Here is a 17,972-nt window from a genome sequence, read left to right as displayed (position 1 = left end):
CCCTGGCCAGGGCAGCCCACCGCTTCCTGCTCAGGCTTGGTGGGGGAGGAGGGGCCCCGGCCCCTGGCTCCTGCCCCTGCAGGTGGACATGCTGGCAGGTGGCAGACAGACAGGTGGGCAGAGCAGGTGCCTGAGAGCGAGGCCAGGGCCTGTGTCGGGGGCCCAGAGCCCGGGGCGGGCACTGCCCCCAGCGTGCCAAGTCCCAGCCTCCCCCGGGGGCTCACACGAACCCTCTCTGCTCTTTCTCTTCCAGCTGCTGCTGGCGGCCACAGGCAGGCACTGGGGCCCCGGACGGTAGGAGCCGCCCCTGCCCACTCGGTCGCCTGAAGCCGTCTCCTCCTCCTGCCCTCGACGGAAGGCCCTGCCCCCGGCCCCGGCCCGCTCCGCTCGCTGCTGCCGGACCCTGGGATGTCAAGGCCTGGCTCGCGCCTGCCTGCCCAGCCGGCGGAACCCTGGCGGCCCCGCGAGCTAGGATGAGGGGCCAGGCCGCCGCCCCGGGCGCCCTCTGGATCCTCGGGCCACTGCTGCTGCTGCTGGGGCGCCAGGCGGGCACGGCCGCGGGGACAGACGCGGGGCCCGGGGCCGAGCCGTGCGCCACGCTGGTGCAGGGCAAGTTCTTCGGGTACTTCTCGGCAGCTGCCGTGTTCCCGGCCAACGCCTCGCGCTGCTCCTGGACGCTGCGCAACCCGGACCCGCGCCGCTACACGCTCTACGTGAAGGTGGCCAAGGCGCCCTCCTGCAACGGCCCCAGCCGCGTCCGCACCTACCAGTTCGACTCCTTCCTGGAGTCCACACGCACCTACCTGGGCGTGGAGAGCTTCGACGAGGTGCTGAGGCTCTGCGACCCCTCGGCGCCCCTGGCCTTCCTGCAGGCCAGCAAGCAGTTTCTGCAGATGCAGCGGCAGCGGCCGCCGCAGGACGACGGCCCCGCGCCCCAGGACGGGCCCCCCGGTCCCAGCGACGACTTCTCTGTGGAGTACCTGGTCGTGGGCAACCGCAACCCCAGCCGGGCCGCCTGCCAGATGCTGTGCCGCTGGCTGGACGCCTGTCTGGCTGGCAGCCGCAGCTCACACCCCTGTGGCATCATGCAGACCCCCTGTGCCTGCCTGGGCGGGGACACTGGCGACCCTGCCTCCGGCTCCCTGGTGCCTCGCGGGGATGTCTGCCTGAGGGACGGCGTGGCTGGTGGCCCCGAGAACTGCCTCACCAGCCTGACCCAGGACCGGGGTGGGGATGGCGCTCCAGGTGAGTGACGGCTAGGAGAGGCCCTGGGGTGGCTCTCTGGGCATACGGTGGGTGGGAAGGGTCTTCTCTGCAGGGCTGCCCTGGCCACCGATCCCCCGAGCACTTCGGGGAAGCCAGGTGCAAAGAGAGAAGTTCTCTGCAGGCTCGCTGAGAATGGGCAGCCTGGGTGCTTGCCTCTGGCCCCCAGGGTGCTGGGGTGCCTGCCTCATGGGTGGTGCTTGCTAAGTGCTCAGGGAAGGGAGGGAGGGATGGAGGGAGGGAGGGAAGGAAGGAAGAGCGGGTCTCATTTCTCCCAGGGTGAGGGAGTTTTAGATTCCTGGCTGCGGAGAGGGTCCCTCCCGGTCCCTCCCTTTTCGCAGGCAGGACCATTCTCATGGGCCAGCAGGCTGCTGTGGCCTGTGGCCGGGGTCTGCAGGGGCCTCCTGGGACACGGGAGAAAAAGTGAGCAGAGTGGACTCATGTGGTCAAGGAGATGCAGTGTGGGGCTTGCACATGGTTACAGCCATGCAAACCGTCAAGCAGCAGTTAGTTACCCAGCGCCTGTGAGGTGTTCTAGGCGCCGGGGACATGCAAGGAAGACAAGAAACAACAAAAACAAAACAAAACAAAACAAAAGCCCCGCTCTCGCTCTCGTGGAGCTGCCTTCTGGGTCTGGGCGGTGTTAAACGGCAAAGCACAAGAAACAGGCACGTCAGGTGGTGATGAAGACACCGCAGGGGGAGGGACCCTGGTGGCGGGGCTGCATGTCACCTGGAGGTCAGGGGGCCATGTTCGAGGTTCTGGGAGGGGTGCGGGTGAGCCCCGTGCGGGTCAGAGGGCAGGGCAGGGCAAAGGTGGGGTTGGGCGTGTGCTCAGCTGGTCCCACCTTCTTAGCAGTTTGGGTTCCTCGGTGAGACGGCCACCTGCACAGGAGGGCGCCATCAGTGGAATGGGACACCGAGCGGGCCCCCTGGCATCGGGCAGGAGGGAGACCCTGTGCGTGCTTGGAGCGGGACGCCCAGGGTGTCTCGGGAGGCTGGGGCCGCGTCAGGGGACAGCTCTTCACCGAACGTGGAGTTTGAGACACCAGACAGCGTGCCAGGCGTCCGGGGCCAGACTGGGCTGGGCGTTCATGCGGGCAGGTCACCATGAGACCAGGTGACATGGTCCAGGGCTCTTGGTGTCTCCGGAGCCAGTAAGGCCGATGGATTCCTCCGAGTGACGTCTGTAAAGGCATCAGAGAAGCTACGTGGGGTTACAGAGGAAACCAGCTATCCTGGAACATGGTTCTATTCATGGGCCCCGGGCCGTGGATCCCAGATTAGAAACCTCCGTGGAGCGGTGAGCATAGCTGGAGGGGATCAGGAGAGGAGGGAAGAGGCGGGCAGCGCCCCGGGAGGTGGAGGCGGTGTGGTGTCCAGGAAGCCGGCAGAAAAGCCCCATCTTCCATCAGTTGTGTCAGGGCCCCCAGCGATGGCGTGGGAGGCTGGGAGGGCTGACCTTCGGGCTGGGCAAGGTAGAGGTCACTGTGACCTTGGCGTGGGCAGACCCCGCAGCGTGGTGGTGGGAGTGGTCCTCAGGGTGTGGCAGGGAGGAGGATGGAGCAGAGATGCCGGGCCGACGGCTAGTTTGGGAGGTGGGCGGATGCAGGAGGACCAGTGGGGCAGGGGCCTGGCCGGACATGTCGCTCAGCCACTCCCCAGTGGTCACCTGCCCCTGAGCCTCAGCGTCTTCGCTGGCAGAGTGCTGAGTGCTTTGAGGGACTCTTCAGTCACCTCAGACCTGATTGCCCTGGGGCCTGGCCCACACTGGAAACCAAAGCGCAAGAGCTGCTCTCTGTTAGCATCTCGGGGCAGTGACCGTGCCGGGTAGATACCTGGTACAGCTGGAGCCGTGTGGAGCTTGCGGGAGAAGGTCAAGGGGACGGGGCTGGTGTGATACATGTGTGGCAAGTGGCAGGAGCTTGTGGTGCTGTGACGTTGGTGCTGGAGGGAGCAGGCCCTGCTGCTGGAGTCGGGTACGGTGGTGGACAGGCCTCCTGGCCGGAGTCTGCATGTTATCATGAGAGCTGAAGGGCCGTGGGGGGCTTTAAGCAGAAGGGTGACATCGCTGGGGCTGTACATGCAATGTCGGGCTCGGAGGGGGAATCCGGGGCAGGGACAGGGCACTGCAGGCATCCAGGAGGGAGCAGACGCTGGCCTGGGTGGGAGGAAGGGGCAGGATCTTGGGGGGGTGGAGCTGACGGACTTGCTGATGCAAATGATGTGGGCGTGGAGGCAGGAGACGGCTGGACCCCTCCCAGGTTTCTGGCCAGGAGTGAGGACCTCGGCCGAGGTGGGGAAGTGGCGGGGAGGACCGGGCTGGGGTGGAAGATCCAGAGGACAGAGCGGGACCTGACCGTGACCCCGTGGGTCATCTGGTGGGAATGTCGTTTGAGAGGGAGCCTGGGACCTGGCGCCCCAGGATAGGACCGGGTCAGGTTCAAATCCCAGCCCGCCCCACACTCGCTGTGTCCCCGGGCCTTGTCTTTCAAATGGAAAGAGTAAAAAGTCTTCTTTTCTTGATTGTTATGAGGAATGAGAACTGGGGTGAAAGTGTTTCTAAGCAGAAGCAACGTCAGTGATGAAATGCCACTATCTGTGTTTACTATGAGGTAGAGGATCTAGAGGGCTTGGGGGGCAAAGAGGCAGACTGGAGGAGCGGAGCTGTTTGGAGACCACAGCTGGGTGCTTCGGGCTTGCACAGAGATTCTGAGAATGGGCACGTTTGGAACTGGTGCTGGAAAGGGGTGGGCAGGCGTGCGTGTGTGTGTGCATGTGCTCATGCGTCCATGTGCATGTATGTGTGCCGTGTGTTACGTGAGCATGTGTGTGTTCATGCATCCATGTGTACAAGTATGCATGCGTGCATGTGTGTGTACACACGGCATGTATTATGTGTGTTCACATGCACGTTGCCAGTATGTGTGCTGTGCGTGCACGGTGTATGTGTGCGTGTGTGCAGTGCATCGGGCATGTGTGTGAGTCTGTGCATGAGTGTATGGTTGGTGTATACATGTGTGCGTGCCTGTGTGCAGTGCGTCGTGTTTGTGCGCGTGTGCATGTGCAGGTGTGCACTTGTGGTATGTACTTGCTGTGTGTGTGTGTGTGTGTGTGTGTTAGGCTGGCTCTGTGCGAGCCGATTTCAGCAATCCTGACAAAGCGGAAGTCCAGGCTACGAGGCAGGGCTGGCAGTCTCGTGGAAGACAGTTCGGAGGGCATGAGGGCTGGGGCTGCCACCATGAAGCGAGGAGCTCGACTCTGCGGGGCGGGGGGCACGGGACATGGTCGCCCAGGCCCACAGGCAGCTCAGACCCCGTGCCCATGCCCTGGACTCAGAAGGTCCTGATGCTTCTGAGACCTTGGGAGTAAACCTGATCTTAGTAGTGGCAGTAGCCGCGTTCTGCGTTTTCCTTTGTGCAGGAAGCACCCACATCTTAACCAGTTAACTCTTGCCAGTTGCCCAGAGATGGCTCCCCAGCGAGGCACCTACCTCCCTGCTCAAGGCCTTTGCATGGGCTGTTCCCTGGCCTGGAACACCCTCCCCACGTGCCCACAGGGCTCCCTCCCTTGAGTGCTTGCCCAGATAGCACCTTCTCAAGACGCCCTGGCCCTGCTGCAGAAAGCGGCAGCAGCCGCAGCCCTGCTGTCGCCTCACACTCTCTCTCTCTCCCTCTTTCTCTCTCTTCCCACACGGTATCGCCTGTGAGCACTGGAGAATTTCCTGTGTCCTTATTCTCCGCCCCTGCCAGGATGTACCCACCACAGGGCAGGGAGTTTGCCCTGCTCTCTGACGAAGCCCCGTGTGTGGACCAGTACCTGGCACACAGCAGGCCCTTGATTAACTCTCGTTGAGTGGAAGGAGGCACAGAGACGCTAAGGCAGCAGCCAGGGTCACACAGCTTGTACGGGGGAGACAGAGAGCAGAGCCAGCTCTTGGTCACCTGGTGGTCCTGCCTGGGGCTTCTCCTGCAAGAAGGAGAGGGTGTGTGTGTGTGTGTTCATGTGTGCGTAGGGGTGGGGTGGTATACGGACCAGAGAGGTCCAGCAGTAATTCAGAAGACACACAGCAGATCCAGACCCCGTATCTTGCCTGCCGAGCCTGTGCCCAGGGAGCTGCGTCCCCTCACGCATGCCAGGGGAGGCTGGGTCAGGCGCGTCCCTCCATAGCCACGGAGCCGGAGCCGGAGCAAGCAGGAGGCCCAGGCCAGCCCGTGGCCCATTTTCAGCCCTGCCCCCGCCCGGCCTGTCCAAATGCCACATGGCCACGTCACGCATCCGACTGGCAAGCGTTCCTCAGGCCAGAGCAACTGTTCCCTCTCCCCTGCCCCGCCGGCTGCCCCTCTGCGCTGCCTGCCTGCTCCCGCGTGCTCTCGGGCTGTCCCTCCTTCCCCCTCCCAGAGTCTCTCTGCGTTTTTCTGCCTCTGGTGAGATGTGCCGTTTCTCTCAAGGGTTGTTTTAAATATTCACGTTTTAATTAAAGAATTTTATTGCAGAAGTGACATGTAAGATAATGAAGAAGCCGCATCCTGAGGGCTGGGGGTGAGCGTGCGTGTGTCTCCTTGTGTGTGTGTCCCTGTGTGTGTGTGCCCATGTGCCCCCTCCATATGCCTGCATGGGGCGGGGGGTGGGGGGTGGGCTGGAGCCTGAGCGTGTGAGTGTGTGACATCCCGGGCATGTGCTGGGCCGCGATGCCGGCCTGGGGGCCGTGACCTGCCCAAGGCCACACGCCAGGGGAGATGCCGAGCGCTCCACCCGCCTCCTCCAGGCCCCTCGCCTCTCAGCTGGGGCGCCCCTGCCCTGAAACCCCCCCCCCAAGGGATTTGGAGTCTTTCCAACCCTAAATGCCCCACAACTTCCCTCAGGGGGAGGCTGCGAGCCCTCTCTGGGGCCTGCAGGTTGTGGAGGGGAGCTGGGCTGGGGGGAGGGACGAGTGGGGAATCCCAGGGGGAAGGGCGTGTCTCTGGAGTTTGGGGGCAACTGGGCGCTTGGGGGTGGGGAGCAGGGTCGGGGTGGGAGTAGGAAGGGTTAGGGCCTCCCTGCCAGGACTGGGTTTGTCATCCCAGCCAGGGGAGCTGCGCTTTTGCACAAGGGGCAATTTAGAAAAATCTGGAAAACAAGGTTTCAGGCTCCATTGTAGACAGCCCCCATTCCAGATGGAAATAGCAAGATGTGACCCCATGAAAACAATAAGTACGCACGGGGCATCACCCACAGAGGAACTGCCACGAGAGGCCAGAGCTCACCCCACACCACCCGGTGGCCAGGGAGACTGGAAGCTGTGGCCCTGCTGGGGTCCCACTTCCCTAAAAGGTGGGGAGAAGCGCTGTCGGTCGTATAGCCAAGGCTGAGGGAGAAGAGACCTGCCCAGGGCATCCAGCGCCGAAGGGCAAAGCCAGGTGGGACCCAGCCCTTCGAGCTTGTAACGGGCACCCTTCTTAGGGGGCACCTGCCTGGCTCAGGGAAAGCAGCATTGAGAAAGTGAGCAACCCCGCAGACGGGGCCAAGTCGCCCCTCAGCTTCCCTTCTGTGAAAACAGGGATGGCACAGCTCCTGCTCATAGGGTCTTGGCGCCTCTGCCACGCTTGGAGGAGACCCCCTTGTCCTCCTTCTCTGGCAAGTGGCCCCGTGGGCAGTGGGCACGGCTCTCAGCCCGTCCTGAGATCCAGGGGTGCCTGCGGCAGCTGGGCAGACTGCTGGTCACTCGGGCCCCGATAGTGGGAGCTGCAGGCCTTGATGAAGGATGCACCAGGTCTGGACCTGTGGAGCCAGGGGCGCTGTGGACTGGGGATTGGGTTGGAGAGGGGCTTCAGGGAGCTGTCCAGTTTCCCTGTGGTCCTCATTTGCACATCCATGTAGGGGGCTGAGAGGAGGAGCCTGCATGCCGCAGTACACACCTTCACTCGGTGGGGGGTAGGGGTCCGCACAGGGGCTGGACTTCGCCGAGGTGGATGTGCACGGAACCCGGCCTGACGGTCGGGGAAGGGGCGGGGCGGAAATGGGCAGGGGCTGACCCCCCAGCCGGGTGCTGCCTGACCTGCTAGACTGGGGAGACCTCTGCTGGAGGAGACGGGAAGTGCACCGCTCCCCTCCTCCAAAGGGGACCCAGGAGGCGGGAAGGCCCAGCGGGAAGAGGGCCTCCCCCCCAGCGCCCTCATCCCAGCTGACTGAGGGCGCAGGGACCAGGGAGGCCATGGCCTGAAGGCTGGGGCACCAGGGTGGGAAGGGGGCCAGGAGCCCCCCTCTCCGTGTGCTCTCTCTCCTGGGCGGCCAAGGCTGCCTGGCGGCCATTAATTGGCTCTATTCATCCCTTAATGAGATGGAAATGAGGCTTCCAGACAGAGGGGGCATTGAGCCCGGGAAGAATGGCGGCTTCTTTCCGGGCCTGGAGGGGCAGCCCACCCCCCAGCCTTGCCCACGCCTCTGCTGCCCCCTCAAAGCCCACCCGGCCCAGGAGCACCGTGGCCACCCAGGAAAGGGTGGCCTGAGTTCCCCTGTGCCCAGCTCTGCGGGCCCCAGGAGCCCTGCCTGGGTAATTCCCTGGTCGTGGCTGCATTTGCTTGACAAACATTTATCAGGTGTCAGCCGTGGGGGGGACACACGTTAAAAATAAAAATGATAACAAAGATAGCAGCTACCATTAACCGAGTGTTCATCGGTGGTGGGAGTGCGGCCAAGGTCGGATCGGTCCGTGACTGGGATCAGGGCTCAGTATGTGACAGGGGATCAGGGATCCTGTGTCCAGGATCAGAAGGCAATCTGTGAAGAGGATTAAGGCCCAGTGTGTGGTCAGGGTCAGGGCTAGGCCTGGGGGGCAGTCTGTGCTCTGAGCCAGTGGACCCCCTGCCTGGCCTCTCCCGATATGACCCCTCCTCTCCTCCCCCTCCCCCCACCACATCCCCACCCCCTGGGTCACCAAGGTAACCAGCCCTGAAATTGTGGGTGTTTTGGCAGCGGAGGCCTAACCTGAGTCTATCCTGAAAGACTGAGCTCTGCGGCAGTTGCCATGGGAACCAAGTGGCATCCCGCGATTAGCCAGCATGGACACCCTCTCTCTCCCACCCACTTCCCCAGCTTCCGCGTCACTCAGGCTTCCGCGCGGGGGCTGGGCTGGGGCAGCAAGGGGGGCCAGGCAGGACGTGTCCACTTTGTCCCTGCCGGCAGGCCTGTCTCCCTGGACTCCAGGCCTCCCTGTTCCTTTGTCTCAGTATGACGGGACAGGGTGGCTTCAGCAGGTGAGACCACTGAGGCCTGGAGTGCCAGGCTGGGAGTGGTCCTGGCGGGCAGCCTCTGCCTGGGGGGCAGTGTAGGGGGAGCGCTTGGAATCTGATCATGGGTCCAGTCCCAGCTCCTCTCCTTGTCCGTCCGGTGGGTAACTTGGCCTCCCTGTCTGCACCTGCCAGGTGAGCGTGGTTGCGGGGCTGATGGTCCCCAGAGTGAAGGCGCCTAGAGTGGCAGCAGTGAGGGCCCCATATCTGCGCAGCCTCAGGGCCGAGCCGCTCACCAGTCCTGCCCACCAGTCCTGCCGTGTGCACATGGGGGCTCCCCACCCCCTCCCCCGGGGCCCTGGCCTGTTTGTCTCTCACCCCCAGGGCATGGACATTTCTGTCCACAAGGAAGTCGTATTTGTGTAGCGTCCTCCATACTTCTGGTTCTTACTCAGCCCTGGGGACCCTGGCGCCTGTCTTCTGAGGCTCGGGCCTCCATGCCTCCTCAACTCTAGGGCAGATCCTCCTTCCGGGGGGGGGGGGGGGAATCGCCAGCCCCTGACTGTCTGGACCACCCTTCTTTGAGCCTCAGTTTGCTCTGCTGTAAGTGGGGTGAGCACTTGGTTCCTGGGTGGACTGGGACTCGAGGTTCCTGAGGCATCTGGCACGGAGTGGGGGAGACAGGGGTGGGGGAGTCAGTACTCGCCTGCCCAGGATGCCGCCCTGAGAGCCGGCCTTGAGGGAAGCAACCGTCCTTGAAGGGTGTATGGGCCGGGTCCAACAACCTGGGCGATTCCTGCTCGGCCCCCTCGTAACTGGGGGAGTACGCGCATCCCGTCACTAGGGCAGGCCTCGATCTTCCCATCTGAACAATGGGAGCAGAGAGGCCTCCCTTGTGGGAGCACAAGCCGTCACGCCCAGACCCAGGAAGGGGCTCAGAACCGGGCCCCTCGGCCCCCTGAAGCAAGGGTCCCTGCAAAGCTCAGTCGGGCTCCCACAGAGTGAGAAGCTCCTCCCTGGGCCGCCGCTGCACGGCTAGGAACCAAGTGTTACTGCGCGTGCGCGAGGGGCAGAGCCGGGTCCACGCCCACCCCCAGACGACAGCGATTAAGGTCCGAGCCGGCCCCCGCTACGGGTCCCTGTCTGGGTGCGTCGGCCCGCCCACCTGCCCCACCCACCTGCGTGACCCACCAGCATGGCAAGTCTGGAGGACAGGAGGCTTGACTTCTGTGTGCCCTTGGCCCGTTGATGCTCTTCGTCTCTGGGCTCAGGGGGAAGTGAGACGTATGGGAGGGTGGGTTCTGCAAGGGGAGAGAAGATTCCTCAAGGGCTTGGGGGCGTGGAGGGAGAAATGAGCCCCGCCTTCCAAACTGGGGAAATTGGGCTCCCTCCCCCGCCTCCCGTTCATTTGCTTCCGGCGCCCCCTGCTGGTCGGTTCCCAGCACAGGCGCAGGGACCACTGGGAGGGGCTCTGGCACCTTTCAAGCGGCCCTCCACAGACCAGAGCACCTGGACGCCCAAGTTGCTGCCAATCAGAGTTCTCTGGGATCGACTCCGACCCCAGTGACGCCCACACCTGTCGTCGCCCAGCCATTTCTTGCCATTTACCCTCACAGGTGTAAGTCCTAGGAAGTAGTGCCCTCGTCCTCTGGCGAGGGGTGTGAGGCCAGGGCAGGGTGGACTTAACCATCCCATGGTCGTGGGTGCTGGGGCCACCATGTGAACCTGGCCTTTCGGCTCCAGTGCCCACCCTCCAGGATCTGCACAGTCCTCATTCCCACCCTATGTGCTCCCCAGATAAGCCAGCCTCCAGGAGGCATCAGGGACGCTCCTGCTGGGCCAGGTGTGACCTGCCCTCGGCCAGCCTGGCTCCCCTGCTCCAGCCCCGGGTGAGCAGGCAGCATGGGGCAGTGGCCCAGCTCTAGTGCAGCTCCCAGTGCTGGGCCTTGGCAATGCCATCTCCTCGCCTCCTCATACATGGGTGCCGTGTCGGGGGGCTGGCTGTGTGCAGGGTGCCCGGCGCAAAGTAGGTGCTCGGTGAGGCTGCGTGCCCTTGTTGAGTCTGCCCTGACCCTGCTATGCTGGGAGTGTAGGGGCCCTGGGGTTCTCCAGGACAAATGGGGTGGCGGCACCAGAGTCCCTCGAGGCAGGAGTGATCTGGGCACCTTAAGTGTGGCCTTTGAACAGAAAGCCTGGATGAAGCGGCCCCTTCCTGAGCGAATCAGTGCAGCCTCCAGCTCTGGCCCAAGATGTGTGGCCTCCCTGCTTCTCACCCCTCAATGGCTCCCCAGTACTTTGAGGCTGTCCCTCTTAGTGTCCTTGGTGGCACTGGGGCCACCAAGGGGCTCAGAACTTCAGGGGCACGAGGTCATGATGGTTGGGGGGACGGGGCCGGGATGGAGAAGACCCTTGAGAGGGCTGAAGGAGGGTGGCCATAGGGGCCTGGAGGCCCTCAGCAGCCAGTGTCTGCTGGGTCTGGGGGACGCTCCGTCTGGCGGGGCCCTGGGTGTGAGACCCCACTCGGCTACCAGGGGTGGGACCTCGGTCACCTCTGGTGTCCCTGCGGGAGCTGGGGGAATGAGCACATGGGTCATGGCAGGGGATGGGGGGATGAGCAAACTGAGGCTCAGAGGATACTGGACTGAGGACCATGGGGAGGGGGTTCAGCAGGGCGCGAGGCTCGGTGTCAGGCAGGAGAGCCCCTCTGCCCCCAGCCCATCACCCGGCCCTTGATATAAGGCAGCCGTTGGGGTGGGCAGGGGTGTCATTCATTCATTCATTCATTCATTCTCCAGACCCACCTGGGGCTCCAGCTCTGTGTCCAGCCCCACACTGGGGACCTGGATTCAAAGCCAGTGGAGACCCTGGCCCAGGTGCCTGTAGACAGAGCCGGAGAGCACAGAGACTCCAGAGAGAAGTGGGGTGGGCCCCGGACCACAACTTGCCTGGCACCTCTGCCCCTCCCGGCCCTGTCGGCCTCTGCTTCACACTCCATCACCAACCCCGTCCAGGCCCACACTTGCCTCCTAGCTGACCCTCCAGGGTGCTATGCTGGTTCCGACGCGGAGGCCTCTTCGCAGGGGCTGCTGTGCCCCGGATCCCTGCCTGGGAGACCCCTAGAGGTCACTCCCCGAAAGACACCGCAGCCCTTTGCCCCTGGCCCTGACCCCTGCCCTCTGGTCCCCACCAGGCGGCTGGAAGCTGTGGTCCCTGTGGGGCGAGTGCACGCGGGACTGCGGGGGAGGCCTGCAGACGCGGACGCGCACCTGCCTGCCCGCACCGGGCATTGAAGGCGGCGGCTGCGAGGGGGTGCTGGAGGAGGGCCGCCTGTGCAACCGCAAGGCCTGCGGCCGTGAGTGCGCGGACAGGCGGGTCCCGGGCGGAGCCGGGGGAGGGAGGGGCTCGGGGCGGGGTCAGGCGGAGGCAGGAACCCGGACCGGGCCGGGCCGGGCGGGGAAAAGGGCGGGGAGGGGCGGGCAGGGCCTGGCCAGGTGAGGGAGGGAGGGAGGGCGCTCGGGGCGGGGCCGGGCCAGGCAAGGCCTGGGCTACGAGGGGCGGGACCTGGGACAGGGGCGGGGTCAGAGGGTGGGGCCTTCCAGGGGCGGGACCAGTAGAAGTAAGGGCCCAGGAGGAAGGGTGGGACCCGGTGTTAGGACTGGATGGGCCTTTCTTAGCAACTGTGGATTGGGAATTCTGGGGTGCACGTGGAAAGCCGGCTGAGGGGCTTGTTCCGCCACCGCCATCCCTAGCCCTGGCCAGACCCGACTGTCCCAGCCGGATGCTGCCTCCAGGATGTATTTCTTTAATAAGGCTCTCTAATGACCTCATGCATATTTTAGCTGCTTCCATAAAATTAAATCAAGTTATAATGAGATTGTCATTCTTCGGGTTGTTTTTTCCCCGACGAACTTTCCTGGGGAGAGGAGCTCATCTCCGAAGCCTGGAGAGGGCCCTGGGGTGTCGGGGCTGGGCCGCGGGGGGCAGGATCGCTGCCGGGATGCTCAGCAGCGGAGAGCAGTAGCCATTCAGACGTGCTGACCCGCAGGTGACTCCTGCGGGCCCCGGAGGAAGAGAGGGAGGGGCGCAGGGCAGGGGAGACTGGACCAGACAGGGATTGGCGCCAGGCCAGGGTGCCCTGGTCCCGAGTTTCCCACCTGTCCGGTGCGGCCAAGTGGCCCTGGTGCTGACAAGCCCGGACCCCGCTGCGGCTGGGGACCGAGGGACCAAGGGCCGAGAGCGCCCCTCTAGAGCTGCAGGGCGGGGGCTGCAGGCCACGGCCTGGACGCTTACCTGAACCCGCCCTGCAGCCGCCGGGCGCACCAACTCCCGGAGCCAGTCCCTGCGGTCCACGGATGCCCGGCGGCGCGAGGAGCTGGGAGACGAGCTGCAGCAGTTTGGGTTTCCTGCCCCGCAGACAGGTGAGTGGCAGCGGCTGGGCGGGGCTGACAACGCAAATGCACTAAAACCCTGGGAAGTGGGGAAAGTTGGTTTCAGGGGACTAGGTCTTTGGGCAAGTACTATACGTTATTAATTGCTGTTGCTTCTAAGTAATGACTGTAATAATTTTCCATAATTAGACTAACCTCTCAGGTGCCAGGCTCTTGTCTCCAGGCACACTGGATTTAGGGGAAGTGGTGTGAGGAGAAGGGGACTGTCGAGAATAAAAAACGGGTGGGGTGCTCAAGGACTTTGCTGCGGCCGCCTGACGGTCTGACCGTAGCTCGGGTGCAGGGGCAGCAGCAGGCCTGTGATGCTGTAGGTCTGGGCCCACAGGTGACCCCGCGGCCGAGGAGTGGTCCCCGTGGAGCGTGTGCTCCAGCACCTGCGGTGAGGGCTGGCAGACTCGCACGCGCTTCTGTGTGTCGTCCTCCTACAGCACGCAGTGCAGCGGGCCCCTGCGGGAGCAGCGGCTGTGCAACAACTCCGCTGTGTGTCCAGGTGGGCGGCGCGCCGTGGGGGGCGGGGGAATAACAGGAGCAGGGGGCGGGGCGTCCGGGTCAGAGGGCGGGGCATCAGGGGCGGGTGACCGGGCTGCGGGCTCGGGCAGACAGGGGTCGCAGAGTGCTTTGTTCCTTCCGTAGTGCATGGCGCCTGGGACGAGTGGTCGCCTTGGAGCCTGTGCTCCAGCACCTGCGGCCGCGGCTTCCGGGACCGCACGCGCACCTGCAGGCCACCCCAGTTTGGAGGCAACCCCTGTGAGGGCCCGGAGAAGCAAACCAAGTTCTGCAACATCGCTCTGTGCCCTGGTAGGTGAGAGGGAGGGCGCTGGGTGAGGTGGGACAGGGGCGGGAAGGGAAGGGAAGGGCCCAGTGGGCCACCGGCCAGCCCTGCCCTGGGAGCCCCGCTTTGCCCGCTCAGACCCACCTAATAGGGGGCTCAGGTTGGAAGCTCAGGCTGTGATCAGGCTGAAGGTTGGAGACCTTGGGGCGTTCTCACTCGCGTACCGTGGGCGTTGGGGTGATGGGCCCTCTTGGGTGTCACACCCATGCCTCAGACTTCGTGGGGGGGGGCACACCTGTGGGGTGTTCACACCTGTGCCCCAGGCTGGGTGTGGGCCCTGGGTGTTCACGCTGCCTTCCTGTCCCCTTCCTCCCCTGGGCCGGGCAGTGGATGGAAACTGGAATGAGTGGTCAAGCTGGAGCTCGTGCTCCGCCAGCTGCTCTCAGGGCCGGCAGCAGCGCACGCGCGAGTGCAACGGGCCTTCGTACGGGGGCGCCGAGTGCCAGGGCCACTGGGTGGAAACGCGAGACTGCTTCCTGCAGCAGTGTCCAGGTCAGGGCCATGCTCCAGGGCCTGCGGGTGGGGGGATCTGGTGGGCGTGAGCCACTCGGGAGGGGTGAGACCTCGGGGGGCTCCTGGTGGGCCCTTGTACATGGCCCTGGGGGTGTGGGGGGCGGGGGGGTGACCGTGAGGGACCAGTGCACAGGAGGCATTTGTCTGATCCTGTATCAGTCTGGGCTCTGGCTTCCCCGCCCTGGGTCTCGACTTCTTTCTCCTCGTGGCTTCCTGCCCCTGCGTCCCTGTGTCCGCACCCTCCTCACCCCCATCCTCGTGGCTCTGTGCATGGCCGTGTCCCACAGTGGACGGGAAGTGGCAGGCCTGGACGCCGTGGGGCGGCTGCAGCGTCACGTGTGGAGGTGGCACGCAGCGGCGGGAGCGCGCCTGCTTGGGGCCCTTCTTCGGGGGAGCAGCCTGCCGGGGCCCACAAGATGAATACCGGCAGTGCAGTGCCCAGCGGTGTCCCGGTGAGCGTCCCGCACTCCCACCCCACCGCTGGACTCTGGGGAGGGGCCTCCTGAGTGGCGGGGGAGGGAGCTTGGAGCTTAGTTCTGCTGGGGAAGGACTCCCCCTCGTGAGGGTAGATGTCTCGCAAGGGCCTTGGCCTTCCTGACCCTGTTGCCAGGTCTCGGCCCGCCCCCCGTGCCCCACCCCCACTCACGTGTCTTGCCCCTTGGCAGAGCCGCATGAGATCTGCGCTGAGGACAGCTTGGGCGCTGTGATCTGGAAGGAGACCCCAGCCGGAGAGGTGGCTGCAGTGCGGTGTCCTCGCAACGCCACAGGTGAGGGCCGGTGGGGCAGGTGTTGTGCGGGGCTCTTGTCCTCTCCTCACAGAGGTGCAGGGGAGGCACCGAGATGCCCCTTCAGGCCCGCCCACGGAGCTGTCAGCTCAGGGCACGTGGCCCAGACCCTGCCCAGGCAGCCCTGTGCACACAGAGGCTGGCACAGTACAGGCAGGGGTCCAGGGCCGCCGCGTCCTGAGAGCTCACCAGGAGCCAGCGCCAGCATGAAGCCCTTTAGTGCGATGTCCCACAAAGTCACCCATTTACACGTGGGAAACTGAGGCACAGAGGAATTAACACACTTGCCCTGGGCTTGGGAGCCATTAAGTAGGAAATTGGCTTTGAACACGGTCATCTTAATCCCCGTGCAGCCCTGTGGAGTGATGGGAGGTGTGGAAGAAGCAGGGTGGGCTCCCAGAAGGGGCCGGACGCATCAAGCTTGGCTTGGTTTTCTTTGCCCCTCTTATCTGAGGAGTGCATGCAGTTTTGTACCCCTGTTTGCTGTGTGACATCCGGGAAGTGACTTAACCTCTCTGAACTTTGGTTTTCCTTCTGTAAAACAAGTGTGTTGTGAGTTCCCCACCACCCGACAGGGCTGGTCCACGTGGTAGAGGCTGTGTATTTCCAGCTGTGGTTGTAGCCCCCCTACCCAGAATAATACATGTTCTGGGTAGCGTCTTACAAATACAGGGAAGCCAAATGAATAAATACACGTCACGGACTGGTGTGACTCCCCTGGCCTCTTGTCTGCATGTGCGGCCTCTCGTCTGGACTCTGCGCCATGCTGTGCAGCAGGTGTGGTGTCCTGTCCTGCCCCGTGGCTCCTGTTGGGTGACAGGGTTGTGGCAGTTCCCTAAGGTCATCACCGCTGTGTGTGCACAGCTGTGCCTGGCTCCCTGGGAGTAAGTTCTGAGTCATAGGCTGTGCCTGTGTTCCAGGCCGTCGACACCTGATGCCAGTCAGCCCCGAGGCTGCCCAGTGTCCGCAGCACACCCGGGCCATCGGGGGCCCCCTGATCCCAGGGGTGGAGCTAGGCAGGGGCCGGGCCGTTGGGTTCTCCCTGGGGCTCTGGATAGGAAGGGGCCCGAGGAGAGGCCCTGGGCTGGACACTGAAGCCCCTCACTCGGCCCAGGGCTCTGCCTCCACGCCGGTGGGATGCCTGCAGGTTTGGCTCCTGCCAGGTGCCAGTGCTTGGCCTGTGGCGTCTGCTCAGAAATGCTTCGAGTGAGGGAGTTCCCTGGCGGTCCAGTGGTTAGGACTCCGAGCTCTCGTTGCTGAGAGCCGGGGTTCAACCCCTGGCTGGGGAGTTAAAATCCCACAAGCCACGCGGCCAAACAAAACAAAACAGAGCCACGAACACACACTTGAAAAAAGAAATGTTCTGAGTGAAAGAAACTAAGGGATGCCTGGCCCCCACGCCAGCTCTGCTCTTGGAATGAGGCCACAGGCGAGTGCCTGCCCCTAGGGCTGCAGGGTCTCATCCAGAGGGGCTTATGCCTGGGAGCCGGGGGTGGGCCTCCCACCCGGGACACGGGCATCTACCAGAGAAGTGGGAGACGGAGCTGACCCACCGTCTCCGCAGGCCTCATCCTGCGACGCTGTGAGCTGGACGAGGTGGGCATCGCCTACTGGGAGCCCCCCACCTACATCCGCTGTGTCTCCATCGACTACCGGAACATCCAGATGATGGTGAGGCCGGCCCCGGGGTCTCCTGCCCCACCCGTCACTCCAGGGCTCGCCTCTGCCCTCCGTCCTCAGACATAGCCCTGTGTCCCCAGTGGCACACCCTGTGGACGTGAGTCAGCCATGGCCACTGGCTGCGGGCTGCAGAGGACCCTCTGGGCATGGGAGGTCCTTGGTACCTGCAGAATCATGGCACTCATACCCTCCACCTCCCCAGACCCGGGAGCACCTGGCAAAGGCTCAGCGCGGGCTGCCCGGAGAGGGGGTCTCCGAGGTCATCCAGACACTGGTAGAGATCTCCCAGGACGGGACCAGCTACAGCGGGGACCTGCTCTCCACCATCGATGTCCTGAGGAACATGACAGAGATCTTCCGGAGGGCGTACTACAGCCCCACCCCGGGGGATGTACAGGTGGGCGCCCAGGAGGGCGGTCCTCCCCCCCAGCGTTAGACCGAGCCCTGACCGCAGATGGAGCCCTGACCCTGGTCACGTCTGGGCCGTGATTCTGTGCCTCATCCTCTGCTCACTGGCCTTTCTCCCTCTTCCTTTCAGAACTTTGTCCAGATCATCAGCAACCTGCTGGCGGAGGAGAACCGGGACAAGTGGGAGGAGGCCCAGCTGGTAGGGATGCCAGTCCGGGACCCTTGCGGCCAGAGCAGCAGGATGGGCGCGGACCTCTCTGGTGGCTCCCTGAGCCCCAGGCCAGCTCAGGGTGGGGTCTTGGGTTCAAATCCCAGCACAGCCTCTGCCAGTCTCGTGACTTTGAGGACGTCACTTATCCTTCCGGGCCTCGGCTTCCCCGCCCGTCAGAGGACGCACCACGCGGGGCTTGGGGAGGGGCATGAGAAAACCTGTTGGCCGTGGGGTACACACCGGGACGTGGCGTTTTCTCATCTGGAGAAACTGGTCCGCCTCCCTTCCTCCCAGGCTGACCTGGAACCTGCCAATACTCCTGTGCCCAGGGCAGCACCCGGAGTGGGGACAGCAGTGGCCGGAGACCCTCCGCTCTCCTCCCAGCTGGACCCCTGGCCACCGGGCTGGAGCGCAGCGGCCCGTCTGGGCTCAGGGTTCCCGTGCACACGGTGGCGATGGAGACTCAGGTCCCGGTCTGCTTCCCAAGTCAGGTCCAGAGCCCTGCGGGGCTAGGGAGTGACCGACAGGACCCTGATGAGGAGGGAACAGACGAGGGAAGGAGGCCGGCGGAGGCAGAGCAGTGAGAGGGCGTGTCCCTGCTGGGGCGCAGGGGTCTTTGCGGACC

At 64.2% G+C, this 17,972-nt stretch overlaps 1 protein-coding gene across 10 annotated transcripts in view; it reads left to right on the top strand.

Moving 5' to 3' along the window:
* The window catches only part of ADGRB1 (adhesion G protein-coupled receptor B1), an 81,901-nt gene that overhangs the window by 11,604 nt on the left and 52,325 nt on the right, over positions 1-17,972 (top strand). For 7 of the 10 annotated variants that reach the window (XM_067712730.1, XM_067712735.1, XM_067712734.1 and 4 more), the window contains exons 2-12: positions 254-1,245; positions 11,661-11,822; positions 12,778-12,888; positions 13,244-13,408; positions 13,552-13,717; positions 14,070-14,242; positions 14,551-14,715; positions 14,929-15,030; positions 16,613-16,719; positions 16,931-17,125; positions 17,267-17,335. In XM_067712730.1, coding sequence (XP_067568831.1) covers positions 474-1,245; positions 11,661-11,822; positions 12,778-12,888; positions 13,244-13,408; positions 13,552-13,717; positions 14,070-14,242; positions 14,551-14,715; positions 14,929-15,030; positions 16,613-16,719; positions 16,931-17,125; positions 17,267-17,335 — 2,187 coding nt within the window. In that variant the 5' untranslated portion in view covers positions 254-473. The remainder of the gene's footprint in view (positions 1-253; positions 1,246-11,660; positions 11,823-12,777; positions 12,889-13,243; positions 13,409-13,551; positions 13,718-14,069; positions 14,243-14,550; positions 14,716-14,928; positions 15,031-16,612; positions 16,720-16,930; positions 17,126-17,266; positions 17,336-17,972) is intronic. The other 3 variants (XM_067712733.1, XM_067712738.1, XM_067712739.1) reach the window with 2 other exon arrangements.

The sequence above is a fragment of the Pseudorca crassidens genome, chromosome 17 (genome assembly GCF_039906515.1).
Source record: "Pseudorca crassidens isolate mPseCra1 chromosome 17, mPseCra1.hap1, whole genome shotgun sequence".
Classification (NCBI taxonomy): Eukaryota; Metazoa; Chordata; class Mammalia; order Artiodactyla; family Delphinidae; genus Pseudorca; species Pseudorca crassidens.
This window is presented reverse-complemented; position numbering and strand designations above follow the sequence as displayed.